Raw genomic sequence first — 13287 nt, 5'->3', positions numbered from 1 at the left:
TTGCAGGGAGTATACTTTGTTGCAATGGACAGGGGGTATGAGGTCCATAGATATGAAAGACTAGGGTTGTTTGGGTAGAGCAATAAAAGTTGTGAATGTTCCATGGTCTAACACGTGCCAACGTATTAAGCATAAAACACTATTTCTTAAATGCAGCCATAAAGGGTTTTAATATTACAATTAGTAACTTTCTTTCCATATGGTGACCTGATGTGTGTCTGGATGTTATAAATGCAAAAACAACAGTTGATGGACAGAATGCAGAACAATGTCATACATTCACCCCAGTACAGAGATCTGGGCCTAAATCTATCGTTTTTGTGCACTCCACACAACCCCAGTTCAGACATGGCCATATGCAAATCAGCCTTGACCCTGTGCCTCATGGGAACAGTCCAGCCCGAACTGCCAAGCCATGTCTTTCCTGGACCGGAATCAAGCATCCTAGGACCGGTTTCTGGATGTTATGCCTCGGTTTCAGGATGCTTAATATAGTAACCCTACAGGAAGGGCAGGGTGGATAGTTCAATTGATACACAGACCTCTCTGTCTCTCACTGTAAACAGGCAAGGCGTGGCTTATAGAAACATTCAACGGGATTGTCACCAGGTTGGAGAGGAGCAGACAGCTGTTAGTAACAAGAGTCTTAAATGCTAATGCCTCAGATAAATAGCATTATTCATGTAAAAAAAAAAACTCTTTAGCAATGAGATCATGTAATAGCAGTGTAGCTCCGAGTGCACTTTGGCACCAAGGAAACAAGATCAGTCGTAGCTTTCTCACACCTAGCCACGAATATAATCAAAATGTTGGCAAAGACATAATGTTATCCCAAAAGTCTCCGGTTTTGAAAATACATATTTCCCTCTAAAATACAAACTTTCATTTTGAAATATTAAACTTAAACTCCCAAACAAAATACTATTATTTTCAAGAAAGCAAACCGCAGGTTATGTCCTCAAATATCACCTTTTCACTTTTGTAACATGTTTGGTTACTATATTTACCTAGAGTTTACAAGCACTACTGCCACACATGGGCAAAGTCTGCCCTGCAAGCCCATGCATCACTATCACATGCCCAAAAATGCCCATAGTAAGCTATCAAATCTAGCATTATGCAAGCAAATAATGTTCATGATCTGTTAAATTTGGGCCCCCATAAATATTCACTCAATATGTAAGGAAGGCCAGCGTTAGGCCATGGGTGGGCACCAATATATCATGCAGCAGCACAAGAAGAAAGAAGAATTGGGGGACCATTTTCCTTGCCTGCATTACTGCAAAAAATATAATTGAAATGGCACTGCCAATGATACAAGGGCTTGGGAGCTGCCTACAAAATATATAAAGTACAATGAAATTAGTAGTGTATGTAAAACAACATACCTCCAGTTTGTCCATCTACAGGATCTCGCATACCAAGGATGCTAAAAAGGAAAGGAGTAGAATAAAAAAAGTTTCAAGGTCAAAATGTATGAATCTTTTCTAACAGTTAACAATTGTTCAAACAGTGAACATATGAATTACAAGAAATTGGTAGGGACTGTAGCTTGAAAGAAAGAGATGGAAAGTATAAGGTGAGGAGCTGTGATGATGCTTTGGTTTTTAAAGTTTGGATTTAGCGGAGAGTCTCCTTATTATAGACCTCGGATCAAACTCAGACCACACACAAAAGCTTACTTAAATGTGCCTGAATAGTACTAGTAGGACATGCAGAAATATTCCCTTTTAGAGAAACAGAGAGCAGTGAAAATGCTATGTAATTGAAATTCATTAAAAATAAATTGCAGTCACATATGGGTGAATGGAAAGAAAATAAGACATCCATGGTGTTGTGCTGCCTGCCTAGAATAGTTTGTATTGCATCTGATGGTGCAATACACAATGTGTTGCAACAGTTTTAGCGTCCTCATATGTATGTGTGTCTCAAGAAGCAGAAAAGCCAGTAGAAAAGGTTGATCAAGTCAGCAGAAATATTACAAAAAGTAGGACCCTCTTGTGCAGCATTCCCAGAGGGCACCAGGCCCAGAAAATCCTTACCACATTCAGAGGTCTTCTGATTATCCTGGCAGGGAGCCCATTGCCTACTGGGTCCCCCCTGTATCCCCCCTGAGGGACTAGCCAGTGCTAGTGTCCTAGTGTGAGAATTTGTTCTCCTCAACTAGAGATGAAGAAGCCCAGATATTAAATGTTTTTTAGCCTTGATGAGCCACTGGACCTTCTCAACATATCCCTGCACCGAAGTGGGAGAGGACCCCCAAGCACGAGTCAAGTTCCACTACTCTCATCCACCCTTGAAGGAAAGTGAGACGCCAATTATTTCCAAACTGACTGCCCACATGATTCTTTTTTTTAAACATCTTTTTTATTGCAATTTTCTTTCTTTTGATTTACATACAGCGGAATATTAATGCATCTTGCATCACAAAAATTATATTGGGAGCTCTGGAAATCAGATATGCGTTAAATAACAAGTTATTACAAACAAACATATGACCCAGTTCCTGTGTCACTGCTTAGTCACTAACTAGGTTGTAATGCAAAGAATGTATGTTGTCTCTATATACAATGGCTGCATCAAGGGTTTGAGTGTGATGCCCATCTGTGGTGTTCTCTAGCTGGTACGCGACTCACAGACGACACCGCAGTCAGGTTGGTGAATATCCCTTTATTATATATGTTACAGCAGGCGACCCCTGCACGTCCGCTCTGGTCCTGGTCACTTCTCTATCTGTCACCCCGCCCCCTGATCGGATGTGGTGTCCGGTGGCTTGTCCCCTCATCGTGTGACCCGCAGGGTCCTAGTGCCCCCACTACTAGGTCACAACATCTCCCCCTTTGTTGCAAACAAATGTTCATGATACATTTCTGCAGTCACTGCTACTCAGTGCTGATGGTAGTCACTGGAGCGAGAGAAATGGAGAATGGAGCAAGAAAGATATGGTGGAGAGAGATAGAGAGAGATAGAGAGAGAGAGAAAAGAGAGAGATAGAGAGAGAGAAATGAGAGAGAGAGAGAGAGAGAGAGAGAGAGAGAGAGAGAGAGAGAGAGAGAGAGAGAGAGAGAGAGAGAGAGAGAGAGAGAGAGAGATAGAGAGAGAGATCTGGTCACTTTACATCTCTTCAAATAGTCTCTGCGGTTTCTTGCATGTTCTTTTCGGTCTTGCTCCTCCTTCGGGGCTGTCTCAGGTGGTGTTGACTGTTCTTCTGCTTCAGTCTTCAGTTCCTTAAAGTGTGAGCTGTTTCTTGTTATGCAGTGCTGTCCTGTGGTTGCTTTTACCATTGGCCCTTTTACTTTTGTTATCGTTAGGGGTTCGCTGGAGAATGGGATGTCTGATTTTCGTTGTTGTTTCTGTCGCACCACTACTGTGTCACCTTCTTTCAGCTTCGGTTCAGACGCATGCCTCCGGTGATCAGCATAGGCTTTCATCTTCTCTTTTGCCTCCCGGTCTTTCCTTGCAATGTCTTTGCAGTCTGCACTTCTCTTTGCCTCCATTTGTGGTAGTCTCGTCCTGCTCGACCGTCCCAGTACTAACTCGGCCGGGCATCGATCTGTGGAGCTGTGAGGGGTGTTCCTGTAGTCCCTCAACACCTGACACAGTGCCTGTCCGGTCGATATTTGTGTCAGTTTTGCCCTTTGGATCGCTTTCTTGATAGTCCCCATAAAACGCTCTGCCATCCCATTTGCTTGTGGCCACAGGGGCGTTATTTTCCGATGTTTTATTCCGAGGTAATCCATGAAACGGCGAAATTCTTCTCCAGAGAATGGCGGGCCATTGTCCGTTTTGAGTGTTTGTGGTGAGCCCCAGGCAGCGAATATGTCATCTAGCACAGGTAGAGTGGCATTTGCTGATGTTGACGATACCTGCCTTACTATCGGGAACCTTGAGAACTGGTCAATGACGACCAGCAGGTAGTTTCCAGTCTCTAAAGGTCCATAAAAATCCGCCGCTAGCTCTGTCCACACCGCTTCTGGCAGTTCCGACATTTGTAGAGGTGCTGGCTTTGATGGTGGTCCCGTCACCTGACAGACATGACAGCGTGTTTTTGCTTCTTCCACCATGCCATCGAGCCCTGGGAACCATACCTTTTCCCGCAGCATCTTTATTGTTGCTACAATGCCTCGGTGCGACTGATGGGCCAGTTCTATTGTTCTCTTTCTTAGTCTGCAGGGGATCACTATCCGTGCTTCTCTCATCAGGATGCCATTCCCTGTTTCTGACAGTTCTTCATTTATTTTTTTGAATGCTAGGAGTTCTTCTTTGATGACTCCTTCTTCCGTGGGGCTGTTATTGTTTATGTGTCTCCATCTTTGCTGTCTCACTACGTTTCTGATTGTTTGCATGGTGGGTTCTCGCTTTGTTTCTTGCTCTAGCTCTGATATTGTTATCGACGTCGGTGTGTTTTGCTTTAGGATGAAGTTGAGATACTCTTCCGCCATGGTCGTGGTGTCCTCTTTGTGGGGCAGCGGATGTCGTGACATGTAGTCGGCTGGATTGTGTTCTTTTCCGGGTTTGTGAATTATTTTAAAGTTGTAATCCATCAACCTGATTCCCCACCGTTCTATCCTGGGCGGTATCTTGGCGCTTGGGTTGCCGTATATTGTTATTAATGCCTGGTGGTCTGTTACTATCGTGAAGGGCTTCCCATAGATGAACATGTGGTAGTGCTCACATGCCCACACAACCGCCAGACTCTCTTTTTCCGGTTGAGAGTAGGCTCTCTCGATGTCTGAGAGGCTTTTGCTCCCGTAAGCCACGATACATCTTGGTGATTCCTTTCCTTGTTTGTGTTGTGCCAATATCGCACCCAATCCTACGGGGCTGGCATCTACGGTCAGTTCTGTGCACGGATTTGGGTCAAAGTACGCCAGGTGATCTACAGCTGTCACTGACGCCCTTATTTCTTCTAACGCTTTGCCGCATTCCGTTGTCCATGCAAATGTTTGTCCCTGCTTCGTCAGCTCTCGCAGTGGTGCACTCACTGTCGCGAAGTCTTTGATGTACCGTGCACAATAGCTGGCAAGGCCGAGAAATGATCGTACTTCTGCTACATCACTGGGCTGTTTAGCCTTTTCCAGGGTGTCCACCGTGCTGCGATCCGGCCTCATCCGTTTTTTCAAGATGTGCCCGAAGAACACCAACTCCTCTCGTCCTAGTTCGCATTTCTTTTCGTTGAGTGTTAGTCCTACTTCCTGTAGTTGTGAGCATACTTCTCTCAGTGCTCTGTTGTGTTCCTCATCTGACTTGCCGAATACCAGAATGTCGTCACTGTAGTTGAGACTGTTCTTGATTGGTCTAATTATTTGCCCGATGGTCTCTTGGAAGATTTCAGCTGCTGATGAGATCCCGAAACTCAGGCGCTGGTAGTGGAACAATCCTAGGTGTGTCGAGAACGTCGTGATATATCTCAACTGTGGATCGAGCTCTAACTGATGATACCCTTGACACAGGTCCAATTTGGAGAATCGTCTCGTTCCAGTCAGGCAGCTGATAATATCGTCCTGATGAGGCCCAGGATGTCGTTCTCTTTCGATGGCAGTGTTCGGGATCCTCATCATGTCAACACATATTCTGATCTGCGAGGTGTCTTTCTTCGGCACAGCTACTATTGGGGACACCCATGGTGTTGGTCCTTCCGCCGGCTCAATGATGTTTTGATCCAATAATGACTTGATTTCTTCTTCCACTTGCGGTTGTAGTTGTATTGGTACACGTTGGTGATGCTGAGCGACAGGCCAGACTGCTTCGTTAATGTGTAGTGTGATTTGTCGCCCTTTTATCTTTCCTAGTCCTTTTATTAGTTTCGGATATTCTTTTAGGATGTTTCCTTTGTCTGACATGTGATAGGTCATCTCGAGCAAACCCATTACTTGCGCTGTGACGTTACTTAGTAGGCAGGGTGCTGGGATGTCCCCTCTTAACACATGAATCTCCTCAGTGATTGTTCGGTTCTTATACGTCAAAGTGTCTGTAAATTTTCCCAGATTTGTTACTGGTCTTCTAGCGCCCCAGGTGAACACTTCTACTCTGGAAGGTTGTAGTGGTGGTTTTCTTTTCATTTTCTCATATTCTGCGGCGCACATTATGTTGCACGTGGCGCCACTATCCAGTACGAATTCCGCTTTGTGGGGCCCTACATCTATGGTCACGGACTCTGTCTTCTGTATTGTCTTCTTGTCTACCAGGCGTATGCTTTCTTCGTCTTTTCTTCCGCTGTGGACATGAGGTATAGCCGCTCTACCTTTTCTTCTTCTTCTTCTTCATCCCCTCCTGACTCTAGCGAAGAGCTCCGTGTTGTCGTTTCCATATGCCTTACATGTCGGTTTGTCGTCATTCGCAGTCTCCCTGGTCGACCTCTTTCACTTTTGAAATGCATGCCTTGGCACATGCTGGCAAAATGATTGCTCCTCTTGCACTTTCGGCATGTTTGACCGAATGCCGGACAGGCACCTCGGTGCGGAAACTCCAGACCGCATCTGTAGCACTGTGTTCCTTGTTGTTTCTTCGTCGTTTGTTCATTCGATCCTCTCTTCCAGTGCCCTGTCCGACCATTGTCTGTTATTCGGTGAGCTTGTTCAACCCGCCGTTCCATTTGTTTTGCCTGTGCCATTGCTCTTGCTTCCGCTCTTGCCAGTTCCAGAATCTTTTCTAGCGTTGTTGGCTCTTTTATTATTCTTGTGCAAAACTCAGTGTCTCGACATCCCTCTATGATTCTTAGGCGGATTGCCTGCTCATTGTCATACTTATCAAACTCACAGTGAGTGACTAACTTCCTCAGTCGTGTTGCAAAGTCATCCAGTGATTCATCAGGCTGTTGAAACGCTATATTGAAACTATATCTCTCAAAGTCAATATTTTTTTGGGGATCAAATTTGTTCGTCAAGCACTTGATGAGTTTTTTGTACGTTCCTGTTTCACTCGCTGGCAGAGTTACCAACAGGTCATCCACCTCGTCTCCTACGAGATTTAGAAATAGTCCTAGTTGTTTTGCCTCCACCACATCGGTGGCTTCCATGTACCTCTCGAACTTGGTGATCCACCGTTCCCACCTTATTCCCACCTGTGGCTCAGATACGTTAAATGGTAGTGGTCTGCGGTATTGTGCACTTGGTCTCGGATCAACCATGTTTCCTTCCTCTTGTCTGTTCCTAGTATTTGCTGTCTTGTTTATTTTGCTCTTGTCTGTGCTTTGTTTGACGTTGTTTGTTCTTTGTTTCCACTTTCTTGTTCTTTATTTCCTCTTTCAGGCTCCTTTTGTAATTGTCTCTTGTTTTATTTCTGCCTTTTCTTCTTTGTTGGGGCTTTTCCTCTTTGTTTTTTTCTTTATTTCCCTCTTTTAGGCTTCTTTTGTAGTTATTTCTTTCTATTTCTGCTTTTTTATTCCTTATTGAGGCTTTTCCTCTTTGTTTTGATCCTTTTTTTCTTCTTTTTCGCTCTTTTTGGCACTATTTTAATTTATCCTGACCCTAAGATGGCCGCCCGCTTGTATTCCTATGTGATTGTCCCAGCCGCCCGGCCCTTAGATGGCCGCCGGTACTCTTGCGAGAGCTCGCGCCTCTTCTCGCGAGAGGTCACGCCTCTTGTTAGGCTTCGCGCGCTTTGGATCAGCGATTACCGGGGCAGATGGATGTTTCTTCTGTGGCGATCGGAGTGGGCACCCGTGTCGCTGCTCTTTCTTTCCACGGCAAATTCCTCCTGTTTTCGTTTACCAACACGAGTCCAGGGTGGGCTCCTGGTGTTTCTTGCGGCGATGTCGAGCGATGGTCACGCGTTGGCTCGTCAGATCCTTTGTCGCCAGTTGTGGTGTTCTCTAGCTGGTACGCGACTCACAGACGACACCGCAGTCAGGTTGGTGAATATCCCTTTATTATATATGTTATAGCAGGGGACCCCTGCAGTCCACTCTGGTCCTGGTCACTTCAATATCTGTCCCCCGCCCCCTGACCGGATGTGGTGTCTGGTGGCTTGTCCCCTCATCGCGTGACCCGCAGGGTCCTAGTGCCCCCACTACTAGGTCACGACACCATCTAAATAAACTGTAACTAACAACCAAAACATAAAAGAAAAATCACCATTTTCAGCCTACAGAGATCACGTGATATGACCGGTAAGAGGGTGTATGTGGACCAATCCATTGTAAAATCTAAAGAAACAATAGTGAAGTTCCATGATAGTTTTACGGCATGTGACGGGGGCATCGCAGTTTTTAACCCATTACACACAGCCTAGACATGCTCAGCGATAACCAGTAATATCATGTGAGTTGGGAGAAAAAGGAGGGGGGGATTTTACTGTCTTGGTACCCCTATTACATCGTCGGGAAGCTACGAGTGTTGTGCTGCGGTGTCTGGCTGTGTGAGCGCTTTAGGAAAAGTATCCCAGGTTTCCGCAATCAGATATTTGCGCAGACCCGCAGTTTCTTCCTTGTGTAGTGTAGCGCTCTCAGTCTGTGCCCAGATTGTGAGAGATTTCTCCCAGTGGACCACCACTGGGGGGTCAGCATGTTTCCATCACTTCGTGATAAGGCGCTTCGCCGTGATCAAGCCCAGATCTCTAAAACTGGATATCACTTTATTTTTCTTTGTCCGTGGGTATAGTCCCAACACGCATATCTCCCAGTTAAACTGAAGTGGCATCCTAGTGCCTTTTGTTAATGTGTCTACAACTTCATGCCAATATAGCTGAAATGTGGAGCAATACCATAGTATGTGCAGCAGATCCACGCCAATCCGATTGCATCGGGAACAGGCGGAGGTGTTAAGATGAAAATAGTCATTGATTTTGTCTGGTGAAAGGTATGTTTGGATACGTTTAAATCGTGAGTTACGTGGTATATATGTGGACCCAGCTATTAGTGAATCCCACTCTTTATCAGTCCATGGCCGTCCTCTATCCGCAGCCCACCTCTCGCGAAGTCTCGTTAGCAGTGTCTGTTTGTCAACAGGGCCTCCACTAACCAGTGCACCATGTGCGACCCCTCCTCCATCTCATTTAAGTACAGGATAAGCGTATGTGTGCGGAGCTCAGTCGTTATGTCTCCCCAGGCTGCAGTCAAGGTTCGTATCATTGCGCCATGTAAAAGGAACTTGCCTGCAGGAAGATCATTTTCTGCGGACAGTGTATCAAATATAAGGAGGGTGCCCTCTGCCTACAGGTCGCCCAGCTCATTAAGCCCTGCCTCATGCCATGTCGCCAACTCAACTTTGTATATTTTCTCTTTACCCCTGGGGGTACCTGTTAGTGGTATCAAGGGGGCATAAGGGTGCGTACCACGGGTCAGTTAGAGTAAGCATGAGCGAATTTTGCGGATCTCGCGTTCGCGAATTTTGCGGATTTGCGGATTCGCAATCCGCAAAATCCGCGAATTCCCGCGAATTTGCGGATTTTTTTTTTTTGTGTTCGCCCGTGTTTCTGCCAGTTCGCGAGGGTTTTTACAATTTCGCAATTTGCGAACTTACCTGTCGGGTCGCAAGTTTTGCGAACTTGTTGTTTCTACGTGTCCAGCCTGTTTGGGACACTCTTCTTCATCACTGCCACTCTCTGTCACCACTGCCACTCTCTGACTACTCATGCCACCCTCTGGCCCACCCATGCCACCCTCTGTTTCATCACCACACCCTCTGGTTGTCCAGTGTACATTATTTTCGGCAAAGCAAAGCACACCTTCCCTGCCTCAAGTGACCTGAATTAATTTGGGGCTGATTAATGTGTCACAGAATATTTTTTTTAGCTGGCACCTGCTTCCTTAGTGCGCCCTGATTAGTGATCTTTTGCACTTGCTAAGTGCTTTCATTGTTGCAAAATTAGTTACAACACCTGCCCTGCCCCAACTGACAATAATGAATTAGGGGCTGATTAATGGATTTTAACTTCCAGCCTGGCTCCTGCTTGTCTCCCTTAGCTGTAATTCAGGACCTTTGTGGCATATGTGTAACTATTCTGAGGTTCAGAGCAGGGTCACATAATAGTTTCAACTGGCAACTGAACTCTGGAGGGGCCCCTCAGGAAGCACTACAGGAAATGGCTACTAATGATGAGCCTGAACTTTTGAACCTGGTAAGTAGTTACTTTCAGTTTTGCTAAGATCGTATTTCTGCAATTTTGCACTTATTCGCGGGGCGCGAACTCACGCGAACAGTGCGAGCAGTGCGAGCAAAATCCGCTGCTCGCGGATTTGCGGATTTTGCGGGAGATTCGCGAATCTCGCGGATTGCGAATTTCCAGAAAATCCGCAAAATCCGCGAGCGGAACGGATTTTCCGCCCATGCCTAAGTTAGAGGCTTTTTCGATAACACTTATGGGGCAATGTTACATAGAGCTGGGACGGGCAGGGAAGTCTTGTTATAGGATGAAAGAAGTGGTATAGCTGGGACAACGACCACGGGGAGCCGCGGTCACAGTGTCAGCCAGTTCCTTCCCACACATCCATTTTGATACCCACTGTAGCTGAGAGGCTACATAGTAGAGCTCCAGGTTCAGGACTGCTAAGCCTCCACTGCTTGTGGACGCATATAGTTTGCTTAACGCTATGCATGGTCTTCCTCTGTTGCAGATTAGGTCTTGAAGAATGCCGTCTATGCTGCGAAAAATGCTGGTGGGACATATATGGAGAGATTCGAAAAATAAGATAACAGTCGTGGTAAGATGATCATTTTGGATAAAGTGACGTGACTCATTACATTCAAGGGCAGAGTTTTCCAAAAGCGCACCTGTGGTTTGATTGCCGTAATGGCTCGCACTAGGTTGCCATCTGGTATATCAGTGGGGGATCTATAGATGTGGACGCCTAAGTATCTAAAAATAGTGGAGTGCCTGGGCAGACCGGATCCATTAATACTGATGTCTGTTTTGCCACCGTATTGGTAAAAGAGTATATTCCAGACGTTGCTCAATTTACTCTAAGCCCTGATATACGTTCAAATTGTCGGAAAATGTCTGCTATGACTGGAGGTATTGCCTGTAGGTCCCTGATATACAGATGTAGATCATCCGCGTAGAGCGATACCACACGGGTGCCATCGCCTAGCGGTAAGCCACAATTATCTCCACTGGTTCTAAGTAATACCGCCAAGGGCTCCATTGCCAGGGAGAAGAGCAGAGGAGACAGTGGACAGCCCTGTCGTGTCCTACGTCTTACTCTCAAGGTATCAGAAATCAATTTTCCTGTCTTAACCTGTACTGTAGGGCACTGATAGAGAAGACTCACCATATGGATATAACCTTCCCCTAAATCGTATTTGCATAATACTGTAGCGAGATAAGATCACTCCAACGAGTCAAAGGCCTTCTCCAGATCAAGCACCAGAGGCATCCGGAACATGGCCAGTCATTAGGGGCATAAGCGTGTACACGAAACAACCTACGTGTGTTAAGGGATGTGCTACTAGCAGGGACAAAACCATTCTGGTCAGGATGGATTAATGTCTTAACTGATGGGGCTAAGCGATTAGCTAGTACTGATGCGAATATTTTGTAATCGGTGTTAAGGAATGCTAGAGGGCAGTAAGAGCCAAGGAGTTGCAGGTCGTGACCTGGCTTAAGCTGAGAGATCAAGGTCGCCTCGTTTTGTGTGGGTGTGAGAGAGGAGTCTTCTATGGCCGTTGCATATAAATGTAATAATCGCAGGAGCAAAATATTGGAGTAGGCTTTATAAAATTCTGCCGGCAAGCCGTCAGGGCCTGGTGACTTGCCGTTAGATAATGAAAATATGCGGTCTCTGATTTCCTCTTGCGAAAGGAGAGCGTTTAAGTCTGCTTGTTGCGTGGGAGTTAGCCGCGGGAAAGCGAGGCCCGCCAGAAAAGTCTGAACCTCAGTAAATGTGATCTGCGTGCGAGACTTTTACAATGCATCATAATGGGATGTGAATTCGTTGTGAATGGCTTTCTGGGTGTATACCATATCCCCCTGCATTGTACATAAAGATGTGACCGGAGGAGCCAAAAATTCCTGCCGGATCAGCCATGAGAGGAGCTTGCCTGCTTTGTTGCCCTGGTGATGGGTCCTTTCAGAGTGTGCCACATAATTTATACAACTGAATATGTCCAGCAGATGGGAGTGTTTTATCCTTGCCCTGGACAAGGAGTCCGCTGCATCCCCGGCTTCTTCCCGCTCAACCTCAGCCAACTGTTGCTCCACTCGCAGCAGATCTCCTTCCAATTGTTTACGCATACCTGCCTGCGTGTGCATACAATGGCCTCGCACCATAATCCTTAAAGACGTTCCACATAATTTGGGGCGTAGAGGCTGTTCCGACGTTGTCTTAACCCCTTCGATGCTCATGACGAGCTCAGCTCGTCATGCAGTACACTGCTTGTGTGCTCATGACGAGCTGAGCTCGTCATGAACAATGGGAACAAATCAGAAGAAGCACAGAGGGGAAATTGCTGCAGCACTGATGGTGTTAAAAATATTGCACAGCAGCAGTGGCTAGCGAATCGCTGAAGGGCGAGTCTAATAAGGTTTCAGGCTGCAGTTGCCAAGTTGGGATCAGGGGTTTAGTGTTGTTTCTTTGTAAGTTTAATGTGTGGGGGTTATGGTCCGAGTGCATTCGCCCCAGATAATGCGTTGATATTACATGGGGTAGCAAATTAGTGGAAATCAAGAAGCGGTCCAGTCGCACATATAATCGATGGGCCCCTGAATAATAAGAATATATTTTATCTGTCGGATGCTGGTGTCTCCACGCATCTGTTAGGTTCCATTGCTCTGCCCAGTCATTCAATGCTTTCCTGGTATGAATTGTGATTGTGTAAGTGCAGGAGTTCTGGCTTGTTTAAATTAGTTTCTAGTGAGAGCGCTATCTCTATGCGATGGCGTTTTAAATAAGAATACATTTGATATCTGCGTGAGGGAGTGTGGATGCCTTGCACGTTCCAGATATCTATTTTAACTGAGGCCATTATGCAGTAAAAATATCAACAACACAAGAGTGCACAAACATAATGCGGGGAAAGTGGACTTCACCAACACAAAACAACACTGTACCATTGGTTCCAGACCACTATAATGTCCAAGACTTAGACTTACACACGTGCTGAGTGACGATCGAAACTATAAAATGAAATATATGAAAAATTCCAAAAGGGCGAAGTTGTAACAGGCAATCGTCCAAACCTTGTACCAGGAAAACATTTACATAATAGCTAGGGGGGTGCACTACGCACAATGTTAAGGACGAGGAATATGCAGATAACTTGATCAGTTCAGTTCTCAGGAGCTCCCCAGTTGTCGGCCAGGTACTAATGGGTGGATGCAGAATTCCATCACATCCTGACCCAGCGAGTC

General features: G+C 45.9%; 1 protein-coding gene across 1 annotated transcript in view; it reads right to left on the bottom strand.

The window, feature by feature from the left end:
* The window catches only part of LOC147747113 (vitamin D3 hydroxylase-associated protein-like), a 639379-nt gene that overhangs the window by 210110 nt on the left and 415982 nt on the right, over positions 1-13287 (bottom strand). The window contains exon 6 of the mRNA XM_086952364.1: positions 1389-1429. Coding sequence (XP_086808490.1) covers positions 1389-1429 — 41 coding nt within the window. The remainder of the gene's footprint in view (positions 1-1388; positions 1430-13287) is intronic.

This window comes from Lissotriton vulgaris, chromosome 1_1, assembly GCF_964263255.1.
Source record: "Lissotriton vulgaris chromosome 1_1, aLisVul1.2, whole genome shotgun sequence".
Lineage (NCBI taxonomy): Eukaryota > Metazoa > Chordata > Amphibia > Caudata > Salamandridae > Lissotriton > Lissotriton vulgaris.
The sequence above is the reverse complement of the archived record's forward strand: the minus strand, read 5'-3'. Positions and strand labels throughout refer to the sequence as shown.